At 40.7% G+C, this 20,820-nt stretch overlaps 1 protein-coding gene across 5 annotated transcripts in view; it reads right to left on the reverse strand.

Annotated features, from left to right (window-relative positions):
• Nucleotides 1-20,820, reverse strand: part of prkg2 (protein kinase cGMP-dependent 2) — a 126,550-nt gene that overhangs the window by 83,853 nt on the left and 21,877 nt on the right. For 4 of the 5 annotated variants that reach the window (XM_059646243.1, XM_048535979.2, XM_048535971.2 and 1 more), the window contains exons 3-6: nt 10,959-11,125; nt 6,689-6,802; nt 5,174-5,279; nt 4,363-4,426 (exon numbers count right to left, since the gene is read on the reverse strand). In XM_059646243.1, the coding sequence (XP_059502226.1) occupies nt 4,363-4,426; nt 5,174-5,279; nt 6,689-6,802; nt 10,959-11,125 (451 nt within the window). Of the gene's footprint in view, nt 1-4,362; nt 4,427-5,173; nt 5,280-6,688; nt 6,803-10,958; nt 11,126-20,820 lie in introns of those variants that run through there. The other variant, XM_059646247.1, reaches the window with a different exon arrangement.

The following is a 20,820-nucleotide window of genomic DNA, read 5'->3' on the forward strand; positions in this document are numbered from 1 at the left end:
GAAGGAGCAATCACAGGATGGTCAAATTTAAAATACAAATGGAGCATGAGAAGGTTAAATCCATTACCTATGTACTGTGTTTAAACAAAGGAGGCTATGAAGGAATGAGGAAGGAGTTAGTTAAGGTAGAATGGGAGCAAAAATTTTATGGTGGGTCAATTGAGGAACAGTTGAGGACTTTCAAAACAATTTTTCAAAGTGCTCAGCAGAAGTATATTCCAGTGACAAGGAAGAACTGTAGGAAAAGAGACAGCCAGCCATGAATGTCTAAGGAAATAAAGGAAAGTATCAGATTGAAAAGAGCACACACACAAAAAAGCTAGGAGCATTGGGAAACTAGTAGACTGGAAAATCTTTAAAGGCCAACAGAAAGCCACAAAAAAAAGTTATAAAGAAAAGTAAGATAGATGATGAGAGTAAACTAGCTCAGAATATAAAAACAGGCAGCAAAAGACTCTATAAATATGTAAACCGTAAAAGAGTGGTGAAGGTAAACGTTGGTTCTTTAGAGGATGAGAAGGCCAATTTAATAACTGGGAATGAGGAAATAGCCGAGACATTAAACAGTTATTTTGTGTCGGTCTTCACAGGAGAAGACACTAATAACACGCCGAAAACTAATGCCAAGAAGGTTATAGCAGGTAAGGACCTAGAAACTATTATTGTCACTAAGGGGGCAGTGCTGGGTAAGCTAATGCGTCTAAAGGTAGACACGTCTCCTGGCCCTGATTGAATGCATCCCAGGGTACTAAAAGAGGTGATGGCAGAAATAGCAAATTCACTAGTAATATCTGAGGCATTAAACAGTTATTTCGTGTTGGTCTTCACAGTGGAAGACACAAATAACATGCCAAAAACTAATGGCAAGAAGGTTATAGCAGGTAAGGACTCTGGGGTGGTTCTTACTGATTAGAAAACAGCAAATGTGACGCCACTGTTTAAAAAAGGAAGTAGACAAAAAGCAGGTTAGTTAGCTTAACTTCGGTCTTGGGGAAAATTTATGAATCTATCATTAAGGAAGAAATTGCAAGACATCTGGATATAATTTGTCCCATTGGGAACACCCAGTGTGGGTTCATGATGAGTAGGTTATGTTTAACTAATTGGGTGGAATTCTTTGAGGACATTACTCGCTTGGCGGACAATGGGGAACGTGACATGTCATGTATCTGGATTTCCGGAAAGCATTTGACAAGGTGCCACACCGAAGGCTGCTTCATAAGATAAAGTTGCACGGTATTACAGGTAATGTATTGGCATGGATAGAGGATTGGTTGACGAGTAGAAAGCAAAGTGTAGACTTAAATGGGTGTTTTGTTGTTTGGCGGTCAGCGGCTAGTGGTGTGCCTCAGCCATCAGTGTTATGACCTCAATTGTTTATAATTTACATAGGTGACTTGGAGTTGGGGACTAAGTGTGGAGTGTTAAGATTTGCAGATGACACTAAGGTGAATGGTAGAGCAAAGTGTGCAGAAGACACTGAAAGTCTGCAGAGGGATATAGATAGTCTAAGTGAGTGGGTAAAAGTCTGGCAGATGGAGCACAATGTTGATAAGTGTGAGGTCATCCATTTTGGTAGGAATTACAGCAAAATGGACTATGTTTTATTTGGTAAAAAAACTGCAGCACGCTGCTGTGCAGAGGGACTTGAGTATCCTTGTGCATGAATTGCTGAAGGTGGGATTGCAGGTGTAGCAGGTGATTAAAAAGGCAACTGGAATTTTACGTGCCATTGCTCGAGGGATGGAGTTTAAAAACAGGGAGGCTATGCTGCAGCTGTACAGGGTCCTGGTGAGGCCACACCTGGAGTACTGTGTGCAGGTTTGGCATCCTTACTTGAGAAGAGATATACTAGCACAGCATGGGGTGCAGAGGAGATTCACTCGGTTGATTCCAGAGTTGAGAGGGTTGGATTATGAGGATAGACTGAGTACACTGGGATTATACTCACTGGAGTTCAGAAGAATGAGGGGAGATCTTATAGAAACCTATCAGATTATGAAGGGAATAGATAAAGTGGAAGCAGGGAGGTTATTTCCGCTAGCAGGTGAAACTAGGACTAGAGGACATCACCTCATAACAAGGGGAAGCAGATGTACGCCTGAGGTCAGGACGAACTTCTTCACCCAAAGGGATGTGAATCTGTGGAATTCCTTGCCCAGTGAAGTGGTTGAAGCTACCTCACTGAATATTCTTAAGGCAAGGCTAGATAAATTTTTGAACAGTGAAAGAATTAAAGGTTATGGTGAGTGGGCGGGTCAGTGGAGCTGAGTCTCAAAGATCAGCCATGATCTTATTAAATGGCGGGGCAGGCTCGAGGGGCCAGATGGCCTACTCCTGCTCCTAGTTCTTACGTTCTTATTATCTTAATACTGAACTGCAATTCAACTAGAATAGAATACTATGAACAGTTTTAGACCATAGCATATAGTGCCAAAATATGAAAGGAAATTTGTTGGATCCCTGAGTCGTTTTGCCTCACAGTGTAAATGCGTAGGGAACAAGCATCAGAAGAAGACTGGGATAGAATTTTACACTGAGGTAGCGGCAACTGCTCCCCCACGTGATTGGAAAGGTCTGCATTGACGTCACAATTGTCCGACTGTTAATTTGATCTGAGTGAGGCTTTCCAGTGAACGTGGACAGGTTAGCTCAGTTGGTTGGACAGTGGGTTTGTGATCCCAACAACATGGGCTCAATTCTCACATCAGCTGAGGTAACGGTGAAGGACTCTCCTTCACCCATCACCTAAGATAAGGAGGTCCTCAGGTTAAACCACCACCATTGTTTCTTTCTAGCATGGAGCAGCTCAATGTATGATCAGACTATGTGACTTTACCTTTACTTCAGAGACCAAAATGCACTTGGTCAAAATGACCTGTTATTACTTGCATTTTCAGACATACATCATTCACAACAAAAAACTCGCATGACTAATTTCTGTCACAAAAACCTAAACTTGTGTGTTTCATGCTCCTTAGAGGAAGATGCACTCTTTAAAATGAAATTCAACACTGTCCTTAATTGTTATCATGCACATTCCATTCGTATTGCTTTGAAGGCTGACATTATTCAATTAAAGCATTTTTAGTTGAAGAAAAGGACATACATTCCTAATAAGGACATGTGTCACCCTGCTATCGGAAGGTTATTATTAAATCGAAGAGGGTGCAAAAAAGATTTCCATGGATGTTATCGGGAATGGAGTTTTTCAGTTATAAGGAGAGGCAGGATAATCTGGGACTTTTTTCAATGGGGTGTACGAGGTTAAGCAGTGACCTTATAGAGTTTTATAAAATTATGAGCAGCCCAAGTTGAATAACAGTGGTCTTTGCCTTAAGATTGAGAAGTTCAAAACTAAAGGGCATAATTTTATGGTGAGAGGAGATTTTTAAAGGGCCCTGAAGGGCAACTTTTACACACAGAGGGTGGTTTGTATGTGGAATGAACTATCAGACAAAGTAATAGATGCAGGTACAGATACAACATTTAAAAGACAATTGGACAGGTACATGAACAGGAAAGGTTTAGAGTGATATGAACCAAACACAGACAAATGGGACAAGTTTAGTTTGGGAAGCTTGGTTGGTATGGATGAGTTGGACCAAAAGATCTGTTTCTGTGCTGGGGTGGCACAGTGGCTCAGAGGTTAGCACTGCAGCCTCACAGCACCAGGTACCCGGGTTCAATTCCAGCCTCAGGTAACTATCTGTGTGGGGTTTGCACATTCTCCCTGTGTCTGTGTAGGTTTCCTTCGGGTGCTCCGGTTTCCTCGCACAGCCCAAAGATGTGCTGACTAGGTGGATTGGCCATGCTAAATTGCCCATAGTGTTCAGGGGTGTGTGTGGGTTATAGGGGGATGGGTCTGGGTGGGAAGCTGCAAGGGGCAGTGTGGACTTGTTGGGCCAAAGGGCCTGTTTCCACACTGTAGGGAATCTAATCTTAATAACGGGAAAGTTTGGATTAGTTCATGACTCCGAATCTCTTAAGTATCCAACAGCCCTCCAGTCATGTTTAGTCAGTTACCTTACCACTGTTAAGATGAAAGAAAATTAATAATTAATAGAAATGTGAAACTTCTATTTAAATTGGATTTTCATGGCAAGTGTTTTACTAAAAGGCATTCAAAGGCTGAATAATGCTGAAATAGAAGTGGAGAATATAATAAATCACAATTTCTTTCAACAATGTTTTTGATTTTTTATCTACATTTCTAAACCCTGATGTGGTGAATTCACTGCAACCTCCATATCTGATACTTTTGGATTAACCAATACTATTTTGAAATAAAGGTGAGAAACAAAAGGTTTGTTGAGTGACTGCAAGATACTTCCATTATTTCTTTTCTGATATATAACTTACTACTTCCAAGCAGTCCACTATCTTCGTGAGTTTATCTTCTGGTAGGTTCTTAAGCAGAGAAACACTAAAGAAATGCATGACACATAAATAATTAAAAAGCATTACAAAAGACAAATTGCATGAATTGGTCAGACAATTATTACTGAATAAATTCTGCATAAGCCACTCAGCAATTGTTTAATCCTTTGAGTCCTCTGAATTACTGTTCAGGATCAATTTATTTTCATAAAACTGTGCAATATAGCTGTTCACATTTTTTGAAATATAAAACAAATACAGGAACTATAAAACATGGAATTTGAGAGGAAGCAGAGGAAATGTGCTTTTCATTCTGGTAGGGAACTTGTTCAGATCTTTTTCTTTTGCAAGGGAGAGTGTTAAAGTATTTTCATGGATCACAGACTGGGTGGAAGATCTGTTGGCAGTGAGAACATTAAATTGAAAGATTTGAAATTATTCAGATGAAATCAACAGGTAAGTACTGTTTAGAAATGACTAATGTGCAGGTTAATCCTCTCTAAATTGATTCAGGGACTGGTCATAACTGTTAATATGAGCTTTCCTGATCACACTTTCAACTTAAACTATAGATCATGAACACCTCAGTGTCCAGGTCAATATTTGCTTTTCAATTAAGACTTAAAAACAGATTATCTGGCCAAAATTACAACTGCTATTTGTTGAATCTTGCAGTGTGTAGTTCCAACATTATTTTTGTGCCTGCATCTCCACAGCATGCACTGATTGTAAAGCATTTTAGAACTTAATTCTGCAATATATGCGTGCACACAATGTTAACAAAAACACTTACCTTCTGAGAAAGTTTCTGTATTGATCATGTCTGGCCTGCGCAGTTCCTCTCATAATATTCCGGAAGACATCTTGGTCCAGTACCCAAGTTTTGACGCTGCTTAAAGCTTTAGGACACAACAGAAGTAACAACCACAATGATAATGACAGACACTGTTCAATTTACTGCTCTTCTCAAAGCTAACAACCTGAATAAGCCTATAACTATGGATTTGACTGCTATCTGAAAGCATTTTTCCAGTGGACCATGTAGGCTGCCACTTTTGGAAAGATTATGTGGGGGCTGCCCAGTGAATTTAATGAGCCGGCCTCATTAATGTTGAGGCTGAAGCAAGCAAGTACAAATGACTATCCACAAGTAGTTCACGCAGTACTAGCTTGTGAATAACGGGCAACATGAAGGCCATTCAGCTGGCACTGGAAGTATGTTGCCAAAGGAATTCTAACAAGTTCAACAAATATGGAGAGATAGGTTGGGTGGAGAGATTCCAGTGTGATAGCAGCAGCTATTCTTTCCTTGAGGGGGAATATATTCCTGATCCTGTGGCATCACAAGTAATGTTTTATTTACTTGTAGGTGCCTCTTGCTTTTTGCACTCAGTTTGCTTTTACTGAGCAGAATGTAAGTTCATACAATCCATCAGCAAAAACTAAAATTTAATGCATTTCGTATATCTTGTCCTGGTTGAAATGGTATCTGAAACTATCCTAAGAAAATATGAATATAAGTTCAAATTTTCAGCTGAATTTAAGAGAAATCAGGTTGTTAAAGTGACGGTAATAAAAGTTAAATGGAATGATTAATACTGTTGTGATGTTAGAAAATCACACTTGCATGCAAAACATCTGGGCCTATGCAGGGAAGTTGTTTACAGAATGTAAAGGTCCTTTAAAACCAGCAACTATGTGCTAGAACTACTCATTAATTAGTTCTAAAGAAACTTTACAAAATTTTACAGTAAGAATTTTGCATATACTTTTGTTCAAACAGGATCACTATTATTGGATATTAGCATCTATTAACACTTACATGTAGTTAAATCATTAATCAGAGCAATCGATTTTATGAGTATACGGTAATTTTGGCATCAGACAATGGTTGTGAATTTATTTTGCCTTGTTGTTGAGGTTTGTGATTTTGATCAATACTTTTTCATTATTCTACACCTAAAATTCCTCAGAATTTCCTCAAGACTGTTCTGAGGGGGAGGATCAAAGGGGCATATAATGTCATTTTTAATATGGTTTGGGAGTTAACCTCCCAAGTAATATGCCTTCACATATAAGTTTATAGCTAATGGAAATAAAAAAATAACATTTATTTATCCCTCTAAAGTAATGGCCCAGCAGACTTACGTAGAAAAAGCAAGGCTGCTTCCAGAATAAATATGGGCACAAGTTAAGTAAGTTAATTGGAGGGTTCAAAGTCTTGAACAAATGATTAAACGAACAGATAAAAAAAACTGAAGGACGAAACAACTATTTCATTGCACTTTAAGTAACGGAAGGGCTTTACCTTTCACAGAGGCTGTCCTTGTGCAGTTATATAAAATTGCAAGTTCACCAAATGCAGTCCATATACTGATAGATGTTAAAATTTTGTTGTTTTGGACGACTTCCAATTTTCCCTCTGTCAAAATAGATAAAAGTAAGAACATTATAAACAAAAACAGAGAGAACAAAATTTGATGCAAGAAATAATATTCCAGTGTAGCAGCTTTACCCAGTGTATATCCTAAAACTGTTTTAGAATTTTAAATAATCTTAATCATTTTATAAAAATATAAACACTTGGGTTTATTGTTCACCTCATGATACCTCAAAGTGCTTTACAGTAAATGCGCATTGCCAATCTGCAGCAGGCTGCAAATTCCTGTCAAGGAGGCTGGATTGGAAACTAAGTAGGGAGGCCGTGCCAGGGACAGTATAATTTTATGATACAATAATTTTATTTTACAGTAATATATCTTGTTTACCACTGGCAACTCCTGCACAACTCTCAGTTTGACAGCATCTCCCTTACAGTCCCTGGTATGGACTCCCTACTAGTTTCCAGTTCAGTCTCCTTCACAGGAATTTGTGCCCAGTGGTGATCTGCAAGCATTTTGATTGACTGGTACATCTGTGGAGGCAGGGTATCTTCCCACATGGGGGCAGAAGTCACAGCCTCAAGAATTAACAGCTTGACAACCATACAACCCAGTCACAACTATCCAGTCCAGCAGACATGAGTTCATCCTCAATTTTTCATTTGATGGGCAGACCCATTGCCTCCATGAGCAGCAGAGCCCCAATAATGGGACTTGAGCTCACTAACTTCTGACTCTGAGACCTGTTTTCTACCAATTGAGCAACTATTGGCATTGCTGCTCAATAGGAGTATCAAATAATGGTATTAGATGGAAAGGAAATTAAGGCTTTAATTTAGCAGACAGCTAACCAGACTGTGTAAAGTTGAAATTATCCCCATTATGTTATTGTACAACCTATAGCCAATTAATATTCTTTATCTAAATGTGGAAGCCATGGCTCAGTTGGTAACATTCTTGCCCTTGTGTTGAGGTTGTGAATTTAAGCCACACTTCAGAACTTTGATGAAAAAATTCAGGTTGACACTCAATGCAGTTTTGAGGCACACTGCTCAGAGGTTCTGTCTTTCAGAGGAGTTGTTAAACTGAGATTCTATCTGCGATCCCAGGTGGACAGAGAAGATTTCAGGGTTAACCCTACCGCATTATTACAAAGAGGTTAGCAAAGTTGCCCTGGCCAACAATTATCCTGCAACTAATATAAAAGCAGATAAACTCATTAGTTATTCCCATTCTGTTTGCAAAAGCTTGCTGTTCACAAAGGTTTGCAATGCTACAACATTGACTACGCTGCAATAAAAAACGCTTAATTGGTGGTAAAGCACTTTGGGACATCCTGGCTTACAAACGAACGTTTTTTATAAACTGAAATCTTTTATTCAGTTGCTACAATTTTTTTGTCAGATTAGAAGAGTTTTAGTTCTTCATCCTGATACTCATGTCTTTATATCATATGGGACTTCTATAAATTTAGCCTGTTGGAAAGAGATACTGTGAAATAGTTGATCTTTTCAAGACGTGCAGTAAGGAGACCTTTTTATAACTTTGCTACAAAAAACCAGATGGGTTTCTCAGGAATATATATTTAAGGAGGTTTTCCTGAAATGGAGGGCAGTAGTGGACCAAAAATAACATGAAATTAATTATCGTTGCTTTCACTGTGGATGTCTGACATTCTCTGGGGCCTACTGGTGTAGAGATAGAATGCCTGCCTGAGATGAGACTATAGGCTCCAATTAGCATTTTAGGAAAACACTGGGTGCAGCATGTGTAGAAAAAGCAGCTCAAGGGTACGATTCATTGTGATCGCATGGGGCTATGAGCAGCACGAATGCTGCAAACCAACCTTGGCCACTATTGCACTGGTCTACTCTCCCACACACCCTTCCTGAGACCAGACCTCTCCCCAATCCAACGTTGCAGTTCTACAGTCCTATCTTTGTCATGTCTGGAGGCTAACTGAGTCAGTTGATAATGTCTCATGTAGAATCACAGAATCTCTAGAGTGCAGAAGACGCCATTTGGCCCATTATGTCTGCACCAACCCCCTCAAGAGCATCCAACCCAGATCCACCAGCCCCCACCCCATCTCTGTAACCTCGCATTTACCATTGGCTACTTTTTGTCATTTATATGAATGATTTGGATGCAAATAAAGGAGGAATGGTTAGTACGTTTGCAGTGACACCAAAATTGGAGGTGTTGTGGACAGTGAAGAAGCTCATCTCTGAATACAAAGGGACCTCAATCACTTGGGCCGTGGGCCAACAAGTGTCAGATGGAGTTTAGTTTAGATAAGTGTGAGGTGTTGCATTTTTGTAAAGCAAATTGGGGCAGGATTTATACACCTAATAAAATCCAAAAGAACTGTGGATGCTGAAAATCAGGAACAAAAACAAAGATGCTGGGAAATCTCAGCAGATCTGGCAGCATCTGTGAATAAAAAATCAGAGTTAATGTTTTGGGTCTGGTGAGCCTTCCTCAGAACTGGTGGTGGCTGGGAAAACATCAGTTTATATGCAGAATATAGGGAGGTGGGTGAGGTACAGGGTAAACAATAGGATAGAGCCTACAGATAGAGAACAGTTGGATAGACAAAGGAGCTGATAATGATCAGGCTGGGAAGGTGAATAGTTGATAATGGGGATCACTAGTGACTAACAACAGGTAGTGTGTGGTCGCAGTCTATGTGATAACTTAGACTGCTGTGTGGGGTAAGGAGCTGGGATATGGGAGAGTTTAGGTCCTAAAATCATTGAGGCTTGCTGCAGTGTTTCAGCGAAGCTCAACACTAACTGAAGAACAACACCTCATTTTCTGCTTGGGGAACCTGCGGCCCTCCAAGCTCAATATCGAGTTCAATAATTTTAGGGCCTGAACTCTCCCCTGTCCTAGGCCCCAACCCCAACATTTCTGAGGAAGGCTCACTGGACTCAAGATATTAACTCAGTTTTTTTCTTCACTGGTGCTGCCAGACCTACTGAGCTTTCCCAGCAACTTTGTTTTTGTTTATACACCAAATGGTCGGGCCCTGGGGAGTGCTGCCAAACAAACAAACATCGGGGTGCAAATTTATAGCCCCTTGGAGGTGGAGTTGCATGTATGCAAGACAGTAAAGAAGGCATTTGACATGCTTGCCTTTATTGGTCAGTGCATTGAGTATAGGAGTTGGGACGTCATGTTGCGGCTGAACTGGGCATTGGTTAAGCCACTTTTGGAATATTGTGTTCAATTCTGGTCTCCTTCCTACAGGAACAATGTTTGAAACTTGATAGGATTTGGAAAAGATTTAAAAAGATTTTACCAGGATTGAGGTTTTGAGCTATGTAGAGAGGCTGGATAGCATGGGGCTATTTTTCCTGGAGCATTGGAGGCTGAGGGTTGACCTTCTAGATGTTTATAAAATCAGGAGGGAAATAGATAGGGTGAATAGCCAATGTCTTTTTCCCCAGGGTTGGGGAGGGAGAGTACAAAATTTTTAAGCATTGGGTTAAGGTGAAAGCGGAAGATTTAAAAGGAACCTAAGAAGCAACTTCTTCACACATTCACGCATGAATGGAATGTACTGCCAGAGGAAGTGGTGGTAGTGGGTACAATTAAAACATTTAAAGGGCATCTGGATGGGTTTGTGAAGAGAAAGAGTTTAGTGGAATATGGGCCAACTGCTCACAAAAAGGAGCTAGATTAATTTAATGTATCTAGTTGGTATGGTTGAGTTGGACTGAAGAGTCTCTTTCTATGGTGCACAATTCTATGACTCTACTCCACCTTGCCTGCACACTATGGAACAATTTAGCATGGCTGATCCACCTAACCTGGACATCTTTGGACTGTGGGAGGAAACCAGAGCACCTGGAGAAAACCCATGCAGATGTGGTAAGGATGTTCAAACTCCACACTGGCTGGAATCAAACCCAGGTCCCTGGCACCATTAGGCAGCAATACTTATCCCTGTGCTTCCATGCCACCATCCTGCCCAGGTCAGCAGCTTTTCCCAGGGTGTTCATTCTCATCTGCAGCCTGTTAGCTGAGTGTTATGAGACTGGATGGCCCTCAAAACGGGTAATCGCAAGGCCCAACACTGCTGACTGGTTTCCCAGAGTGTACAACCATGATGTTACGTAATGATGAAAGCAATTCTTCCCTCACTTTCAGAGCTATATCAAGAATTTTCCAAAATTCCAAAATGGAGATTACCTGCTAACACGTAGAGATGGTTGCCAGGTTCTCCTTGCTTAATAACACAGTCACCATGTTGATAGTTTTTCTCATACATACACTCCACCATGTCTCTGATCTGCTGTGTCTCCAGTCGCTTCAGAAACTGGTTCTTATTGAAGGCCTCTGTTATAAGCTTCTTCACTCTGCCAATGGAAACAACACAGCCTGTTACACCAGAAGAAAAGTGTCCTTCAGTGGACATAGCTTATCCCATTACTTTTGTCCAAAAACCTGAAACAAACTACCACTTAAGTTGGACATAGAGTTCAGAGGCTGAAGGCTAAGCAACTGCATTAGCTGTCATCATCATTTCAACAACATTAAACTCATTCATATTGTATCTTCAATACAGGCCTGAAATGGGCACAACGAGGGTCATCTTGAAAGCAAGTGCCCTCCGTCCAAAGCACATCTTAACTGACATGACATTGATTCGCACAATTTTCCCGACATCCATCTGGACCCCCTTACATATGAAATGAGGAGCTTTATTCTTTTTGGCTTCCCCCTCAGAATTGGATTGTGTGGTGATGAATAGGAACTGGGGTTATCTTTGCTCTAGAATCTTCAACTGTTTCAATTGTGTCCAATTCAAAAGGAAAGACTTAATCTAAATAAAAAGATATAATTACAGTAATCAGCTGTATGGTCATTATCAAACTCTATACTTAACATTAGAAAAACCTCCTCCAGAACTCCTCAACCCTTTCAAAATCTCCCTTTCCCCTGCTCTCCTCAACTCCTGCCTTTCCATCTTTCCTAATCTCCCTCACTGACTCTGCCCTCTCTGCCTCCATTGCTCCTCTGACTCCTGTTTATTGCCTGGGCTCCTTCCCCCTCAGACAGAATGATACCTTTATATACACGGAAACGACCTGAGCAGGGAAAATGGTCATTAATTGCACATTTGGCAGAAGATCCTAAATTGGCCATTTTAATGGTCAGGGCTTATGATCCAACTGACCTCCTCCCAGCTTTGCCACCTAAATCTATTATTGTAACCATGACCTTCTCCCTCATTTTCTGGTCTAACATCCTCTTCCTCAATTCTATTCACGTCAACGTCTCCCTATTGTAATTTCCACAATCTCACCACTTTTTGGGTAAAGTGGTGTTTCAGCATTCCATACGTGATTTCTTGCTGATTATCTTACATTGATAGCCTTTAGTTATGCTCTTTCCCCACAAGAGGGAATATTAGGCAGAATTCTTTTGCCTTCTCCCCTGCTGGATTTGTGAGTGAGGAGCATTTAGTCGGGTGGGAAGATGACAGGTAGGGTCACTGTTGCCATTCTGTCTTACCCCTGATTAAATCCATGGTGGAAAAACACATGGATGGCTTTCTGGCTTCACCGCCAACTGAAGTCCTGAAGTGAACAATGAATGGTGACTTCGGATGCATCCTGCTACTTCTGGAATTAGTACAGTAGCAGTGGGGAGCATGACATGTGGTTGTTCAGCATGTGATCAAGGGACCCAACCTTAGGAGGGAGGATACCTTTTGACAGTCACCTCCTGCACCGTCCGCTGACACACCTTTGCTCTTCTCCCATTACTTACAGTGGCTGTCTTATCAGTAATACCCACTGCTTCCCCAATGGTATTGCTGAGCACAGAAGAGATGGTACTTCCACTGATCTGTCATGTATTTCAATGGAAAGAATGTGGCGGGTATTTCTGGAAGAAGGTGATGCAGGGTTTTTGACAGCTGAGAACTCATCACTTCCATAAAGCTTTGCCCTGTTTCTATTTTATTCTAATTTGTGCACAGAATGTAGACTTTGCTGGCTAGGTCATGTATTGCCCATCTCTAATTGCCTTGGGAGAGGTCGGTGAGCTCACAACCAGGAGGTCAGTGGGAGTCCCCAAAGCTTTGGGAGAAATAGGGACTGCCAACATAGTAGGAGAACATGACGTTACTTTGAAGTGGATGTGTCCTCTGAATCCCTTAGAAAGTGAGTTCGAAAGACATCTGAGAATGGAGTTTGTCGTGTCGTGGAAATCAAGTGAAGCATTGCTGGCCTTCTGGTCTGAGGATCACAGGGGAGTTCATAACGCTTATATGGCCTCCATCAAAATCTCTCTTGGGATTCAGTGCCTGGTGTTTCCACATTACCAACTCATTTCATCCAGATGGCAAGATCAGCACAGTAGAACTAAAATCCAACTTTAGTACCAGCACGAAACAGAAATACTTAGTGTGAAATCATGGCTGTCACTCTCTTTTTAATGAATCACCTTAGAATAAAGAAGCTGTTTTAAGTGAATCCAATAGAAAGGTTGTGTAAAAATGTATGAAGGTGTGGGAGTCTCTGGTGTCCTGCTACCTGTCCCTTAGGGAAATGTGCAGAAGGCACAAGGTGTGATAACAATAGAAATGAGTTGAGCCATAAATTGAGGGAGGTGATGGCCTAGTGGTATTATCGCTGGACTGTTAATCCAGAAACCCAGATAATGTTCTGGGGATCTGGGTTCAAATCCTGCCATGGCGAATGGTGGAATTTGATTTCAACCAAAAAAATCTGGATTTAAGAATCTAATGATGACCATGAATTCATTGTTGATTGTCACGAAAAGGCCATCTGCATCACTAATGTCCTTTAGGGAAGGAAACTGCCATCCTTACCAGGTCTGGCCTACATGTGACTCTAGACCCACAGCAATGTGGTTGATGCTGAACTGCCCTCTAGGCAATTAAGGATGGACAATAAATGCTGCATAGCCAGCAACACCCTCATTGCATGAATGAATAAAGGAAAACAAAAACATACAATAAGAGGGAGGGTTTGGTGAGATGTACAAGTGTTTGGGAGGGAATGGGAAGGATATTGCTGAGGATTACATTTTCCCAGAAGCAACAGAAGATATCTCTTATCCCTGGCACATTCTCCACAAATCCCTAATCCCACCCTAATTGCAACCAGTTTCTCGAAAGAAAAATAGCCAGAAAGTAACAGAAGAGAGAACTGCAAGCCAACAACGAGTTGAGAATTAAAAAGAGAACCAAAGGAGACAGAGACAGGCAGGAACTGGCTAAAGAAAACAGTGGTTAATGGGTGTTTTTTTGGACAGGAGGAAGGTTTGTAGAGGGGTTCACCAGGGGTCAGTGTGGCACCTTTGTTCTGTCTGATGTACATTAATGATGTAACCTTAGGGTTCTGTACACCAATTCAAATTTGCAGATGTTATGAAACATGACAAGGGCTTTTGAAGGACATACATAGATTGGTGCGATCGGCAGACAAGAATTATGAAAATTATTGAAAAAATGCAAAGTCATTCAATTTGGCACTTAGAAAATGAAGAGACAATATAAAATAAAGGGTACAATTATAAGGTGGGTACAGGCAGAGGGGTCCTTGGGGATATATTTGCATTGATCATTGAAGACGATATGTCTGGGCAGCATCTGTGAAGAGTGGTACAATTCTAAAACAGTCATACTGGACTCAAAACATTAACTCTGCTTCTCTTTTCACTGATGCTGCCAGACCTGCAGAATGCATCGAGCATTCTCTGTGTTTATTTCAGATTTACAGCATACACGGTATTTTATCTTTATTGAAGGTTGGGAGAGGCTCATAAAGCATGCAATATCCTCAACTTTATTGATAAGGGCATCGAGCATTAGAACAAAGAAGTTATATTAAACTTGTATAAAACAGTGGCCTGTCAACGATCAGAGTGTGGCATCCAGTTCTGGGTGCCGTATTTTAGGAAAGATTTGAGGGTGATAGAGAGGAGAAAATAGTCACAAGAGTCATCTGGGGGTAGGCAAATTCAGATAAATTGGAGAAGTTGGGACTGTCTTGTTGAGAGAAGAGAAGTTTGAGAGGAGGTTGCATGGAAATATTCAAAATCATGATGGGTCTAAACAGAGTAAATAGGGAAACGATTATTCCAGTGGTGCAAGAATTAAGAACAAGACTGCACAGAATTACAGCAATTGACAAAAGAAAATGGCAACATGAGAAAAACCCTTTTCAAACAAATAGAGATTAGGAACTGGAATGAACTGCCTGAAAGTGCAGTGAAGATGCATAGATTGGGGTGGGAGGGGGGCAACTGAGGCTCTCAAAAATGGACTGGATTATTATTTGAAAAGGAGACAATTACAAGTCAAAGTGAAATGGCATAAGGTCAATCGCTCTCCTGAAAAGTTAGCACAGCCACACCAAGCCAAGTGGCTTTTTTCCATCTTGTAACATTTTTAAAAACATTTCAAACTGCTAAGCCACACTGAGTCTTGAATCATATGGTTCCCACCTTGCATTTCCTTGAATAATTGTTACAAATGTGAACAGTCAATTGAAGTACATAATGCAGTCAGGCAACAACAGTAAATTCACAGCGCAGTAAATATCTCTGAGCATGGTGGTAAAACTAAACTTATAACTTATATCTATATCATGGATTACGGATAACATCAATTCATAGTCATCACATTATGTTAGTCATGTTTTAGATTCCATTTGAACTGTGTGGTTGATTTTAAAATAGATATTGAATCCCTGTCTGCAGGATTTATTTTTATGGGCATTTTCCTATCATATTTCTGGCACCCAGAAACACCATAAGCAGACCTTACACTGCAGAGAGGCAAATTTCTAAATATCAAATACACTAATGGAACGGTACTCAGTGACTGAGTTTCCATAGACCCCTGGGGTAAAGAACTCCAAACATTCACTACCCTCTGAATATAGTTGTTTCTCCTCATCCCAGTCTGAAATGGCTTGGCCCTTGTTCTCAGGCTATGTCCTAGCTCACAATATATGTTTATTTTCTAGGGCCCTTCTTGAGATTTTCCCAAGACTGATTTTTGGTATTCAGGGGCCACTGTTTCATTCTTACTAACAAATATATCGGGTGATGTGTTCATGTTGTAATAATAGCTACAATAGTTGTGTTGATTTATGGTTTACTCGGACTCTTACACAAGCAGAATTAGAAGAATTCATCAATATCCTCAATAGTTAACAACCACTTAAAACATAAAATCATAAAACACCATGAATATATTAATTTCTTGAACTCTACAATATATATACAAGCACAACAGGCAGAGCGTAACAACTTTTGTCAATACACAGAAAGCCAGTACTCTGAGCATATCTTGCACAGAGTGGTGAGATCTTACCTAATGCATTTCTATCACATAAATACAAAGCTTGAACATTATAACCAGGCAGTTACTGCCCAATGTGCTGAATGCCAGGTCACACCCCTCTAACCCTGACAATCTTTGTTTCCCTTGCCTAACAAGAATCTATCTTAAATTGCATTTAAATTAACTTTATGACCTCACCCCCACCACCATCTGAAACAGATTGCCTGGATTGCACAGGCATCAGAGGAATAAAAAATTAATCATCTCTGACTTGAATGTAATAGATAGAACAGCATACCATAGGAAAGGGTGACTTTTGATTTTAAAACAGTGTCCTTTAGTTCTGGCCTGATCCACAAGTCGTAGTCAAGACAATTCAGGATCTTATACACCCCAATCAAGTCACATCTCACTCCTCTAAACTCCAGTGGGAAAAAGGTCAACCTATCTTGTGCAGCACAATCCCATCTTCACAGTGAGGATAGGCTCCATCATGTTGTGTGGAACCACCACTAGGCTAAATGGCATCCATAGTGAAGAAGCTGTCTGAAAATCTGATCAGAAGTCTGGTGAGGCCCCTTTTCAGTATCAAGAGCAATTCATTCCATCTTTTTGTTTCTCATGAGTGTATGACCAGGGTAGATAGAGTGTTGGCCCGCTGCAGAAGCTCAGTGACATTGGGTAGTCCCTCAGCCAGCCTGGCACCTTAACTGCTGCACACGCTGAGCCTGAATATGGGTGATGGCCCTCATTATCACTGTAACTATGTGGAGTGGAGTTACAGAGTCGTATACACAGAAGAGGACATTTGGCTCACTTAGTCTGGGTCAAACTATCTACACATCCCACTGTTCAGGGCTTGGCCAATTGAGTTGGATATTGACAATTGAAGTGCTCATTCAAGTACTTTTTAAAAGGTTGTGATGTTTCTGTCTCAAATAATCTTCCAGGCTGTGCGTTCCACAGCCCTACCACCTTCTGGGTGCAGAATTATGACCTTAAATGCTCTCTAAACCTCTTACACTTCACCTTAAAATTATGCCCCCTCTTTACTGGCCCTTCAACTACAGGAAACAGCTGCCTCCCACTCTGACCAAGTTCCTCAGTCAGGTCCCTCTTAGCCTTCTCTGCTCCAGAGAAAAACAATTTGAGTTTGTTAAACCTTTCTTCATCACTAAACTACTTCAACCCAAGCAATATCCTGGTGAATCTCCTCTGTATCCCTTCCTGTGCAATCACACACTTTCTACAGAGCAGTGACCAGAACTGCGCACAGGCCTCTAGCTACAGCTTAACCAAAGTTTTGTACAGCTTCCTGCTCTTATAATGTCACAACTAATAAAGGTAAATAAACCACATATGCTCTTAATCAACCCGTGAACCTGCCCTGCACCTTCAGAAATTTATGGACAAGCACTTCAAGGTCCATCGGTTCTTCTGAGCTTCCTGGTGTCCTGCCCTTGTCTTGTTACATCTTCTAAAGTGCATCACCTCACACTTATTAGGGTTAGGTTCCATCTGCCAGTCCGAGAAGCATACCGCACTGCCACCCTCTGTCTCCTACCTTTGAGCCAAATTTGTATACAAATGGCTAGTTCACCCTGTATTCCATGTGATCTAATTTTGTTAACCAGACAACCATGTGAAACCTTGTCAAATGCCTTGCTGAAGTCCATGTAGGCAATGTCCACTGCTCTGCCTTTATCAATCTTCTTCATTACTTCTTCAAAAAACTCGATCAAGTTAGTGAGACATGATTTCCCATGCACAAAGCCAGGTTAACTATCACTAATCAGTCCTTGACTTTCCAAATACATGTAAATCCTGTCCCTCAGAATCCACCCAATGACTTACCCACCACTGATGTCAGCCTCAACAGTCTACAGTTCCCTGGCATTTCCTTACCACCCTTTCTTAAATAACCGCACCACATTAGCCAACCTCCAGTCTTCCAGTATCTCACCCATGATTGTCAATGATACAGATATCGCAGCAAGGGGCCCAGCAATCACATCCCTGGCTTCTCAGTTCTAAGTTACATCCAATCAGATCCCAGGGAATTATCTAACTTTATGCATTTTATGAACTCCAGCACATCCTCATCTGTAGCATACACACTTTTCAAGATATCACTATTTATTTCCCCAAGGTTTCGAGCTTCCATAGCTTTCTCCGCAACATCCAAATGCCTCTCAGCACAGACGCGTTGGTCCGGAGTGCCTGTTTCTATGCTGTATAACCCTATGACCCTATAATAAACTGAGTAATCTACAATGTAATTAAATTGGTTAAACATTTCCCTCGATAATCAGAATGCATGATGAAATCCGATGCTTAATAAACTGCAATGCACCCAGGCCAAAGTATTTTCTGATTTCATAGTATATTTGGAAATTGAGCTTACTGTTTAAATCTTAAAAACACTCAACCCAGTATTTTAGTGGAGCATTATTTTATACCTACATCAGAAATCAGTTTTTTTGCCAATTTGGATGCAGTGCAACAATATGTACAGCCAATTACATGTTCAGAACATACGTACAATAATGTTATCTTATCATTAATATTAGAGTTAATTTTCTCCTTAAAATTCCCAGCACAGAGTTGCACACATCAGGAGTCAGAGACAAAAGCTGACCTTCTTATTTTCACTGAACAAGGGGCACTGACTGAGGTTTATCAGTAAAAGAATGAAAGGGGTAATTGGGCTATTGTTTTTGATGCAGACGATCATTTGAGTGAGCAATATTTTACCACAAGTGGCTATGATCAGAGCCAACCACATCACTTAAAAGAGAACTGAATAAGTATTCTTAAAAAGAAAGAATTAAATGGGACATAGAATAGGAGGAACATAGAATTACAGGAGAAGTGCAGTCTCAACTGAATGGTCACTGTTAAATATGTCTGCTCAGTTCCAGTGAATATTCAGAACTTCTCCTCTGACAGAATATTCAAAGCAGCCCCCTTCTTACAAATGGAAATAAAAACATAACATTCTGAAAATACTATAGAGGTCAGACTGAATCTTTGGAGAGAGAACACAGATACACTTAACCCTTTCTGCACTTACGTTTTTCACTGCACATTTCCTGAAGACTTTTCTTTTCCAAAACTGGACTGAGAAGCCAGAGATGGAAAAGAAGTTAGTGTTAAAGTCTGTGAAGAGTATCAAATTCTGTGGCACAAGTAGAGTGTCTAACTCCAGACTAGAAAGTGTGTGTTCAAATCATATGAAACTCATGAAGATCTACTTCATAGAGTAGCCCTGTGGTGCGGTGTATGGCAGGACATGTCTGAACAGCTTGATAACAATTATGGCTTCAGTTTGGTGTGTTTGGAAAGTGAGCTAGGGCTTTTCTGGAAACTCTACCCAGTTTTCTCCTGTTTGCCCCAGTGAATCTCAAATATGCTGTATATGTGGGTTCTGTTATGGGTCTTCTAACGGCCCCACCAAAATTATGGGCTAAACACCAATTTGTCCTGGAATTAAGTTCTTTTTCTGCTCCAACTCTCAGTCAGATTTGTCTGTTTAATATGACACACACTACACCATAATATCCCCTAATGCTACCAGGTCTCCACAGAATCTGGGGCCAGGTACTCCTTTCCAACCGCCAATGGCTTGTTGTATGTAAGAACATCCTGACCCTGCAGTTTTCAGTGTAGTCAATAGCAGAATAAATGGCCAGATGGAAGTGTGGGCTGCAGCATTTCAAGTCCTTGATTTTGGATAGGCTGGCCAAAGAAGTTGTTGGGCAGACAGAGCTGCGTGCAGAGACGGAGCTGGGTATTATCAGCATACATATTTAAGCTGAGTGCAGATACTGTCACCAAAAAATAGCATGAGAGTTAGAAACAAAAGATCAACCATAATCGTTTAGGGACTTCAGAGATGGCAATTCAAAGAAACGAGCAGGATTACATTAAGATAACTATTAATGGGATCATGAATAGGCAATCCTTGTTAGACAGCAGTGTGTTATTGCATAGATTCAACACTAGGCAACTTTAAGACCAAATACATGGCATCACATCATGTGGTCAGTGTAGTGTGTTCAGTCAATCAGCTATGTAAATTTACGTAACAGTGATAGTCAGTGAGTACAGAAACCCTTCTTTGGTGGTCAACCAGTATTTATAATAGTGTAAATAGTTAGTATTGTTAGTAAATATCAAGACATAAATCTCAGCAAGAACTCTGTCATGATTTTATATCATATGTTACATAACTACTAAAAAGAAGCATTCAGACCATATCATGCTGGCAGTAGAGTTTGACCTTAGAAACCCTATCAGAGAAGCAGTGGAGAATTAAAGTATGATATCTACAGTAGGAGGCTTGAGAAGAATAAAGATCTAGGTGTGGTTTGGGATTGATAATCTCGAAGTAATTAAGTTCTAGGTCAGAGGCTAAGAATACTGCAGCAAGCAACTCATCTTGTGACTCCCCAAAGCCTGTCCACCACCTACAAGGCACAAGTCAGGAGTGTGATGGAATCCTCCCCACATGCAGTACCTACAAAACTCAAGGCGTTTCACACTATCCAGGGCAAAGCAGCCCACTTGATTGGCATCACATCATCAAGCATCCACTCCCTCCACCACTAACACTCAGGAGCAGCAGTGGGTACTATCAACAGAATGCACTGCAGAAATTCACCAAAGACCGTCAGACAACACCTTCCAAACCCATGACCATTTTCATATAGAAGGGCAAGAGCAGCA

This window comes from Stegostoma tigrinum, chromosome 1, assembly GCF_030684315.1.
Source record: "Stegostoma tigrinum isolate sSteTig4 chromosome 1, sSteTig4.hap1, whole genome shotgun sequence".
NCBI classification, from domain to species: Eukaryota; Metazoa; Chordata; class Chondrichthyes; order Orectolobiformes; family Stegostomatidae; genus Stegostoma; species Stegostoma tigrinum.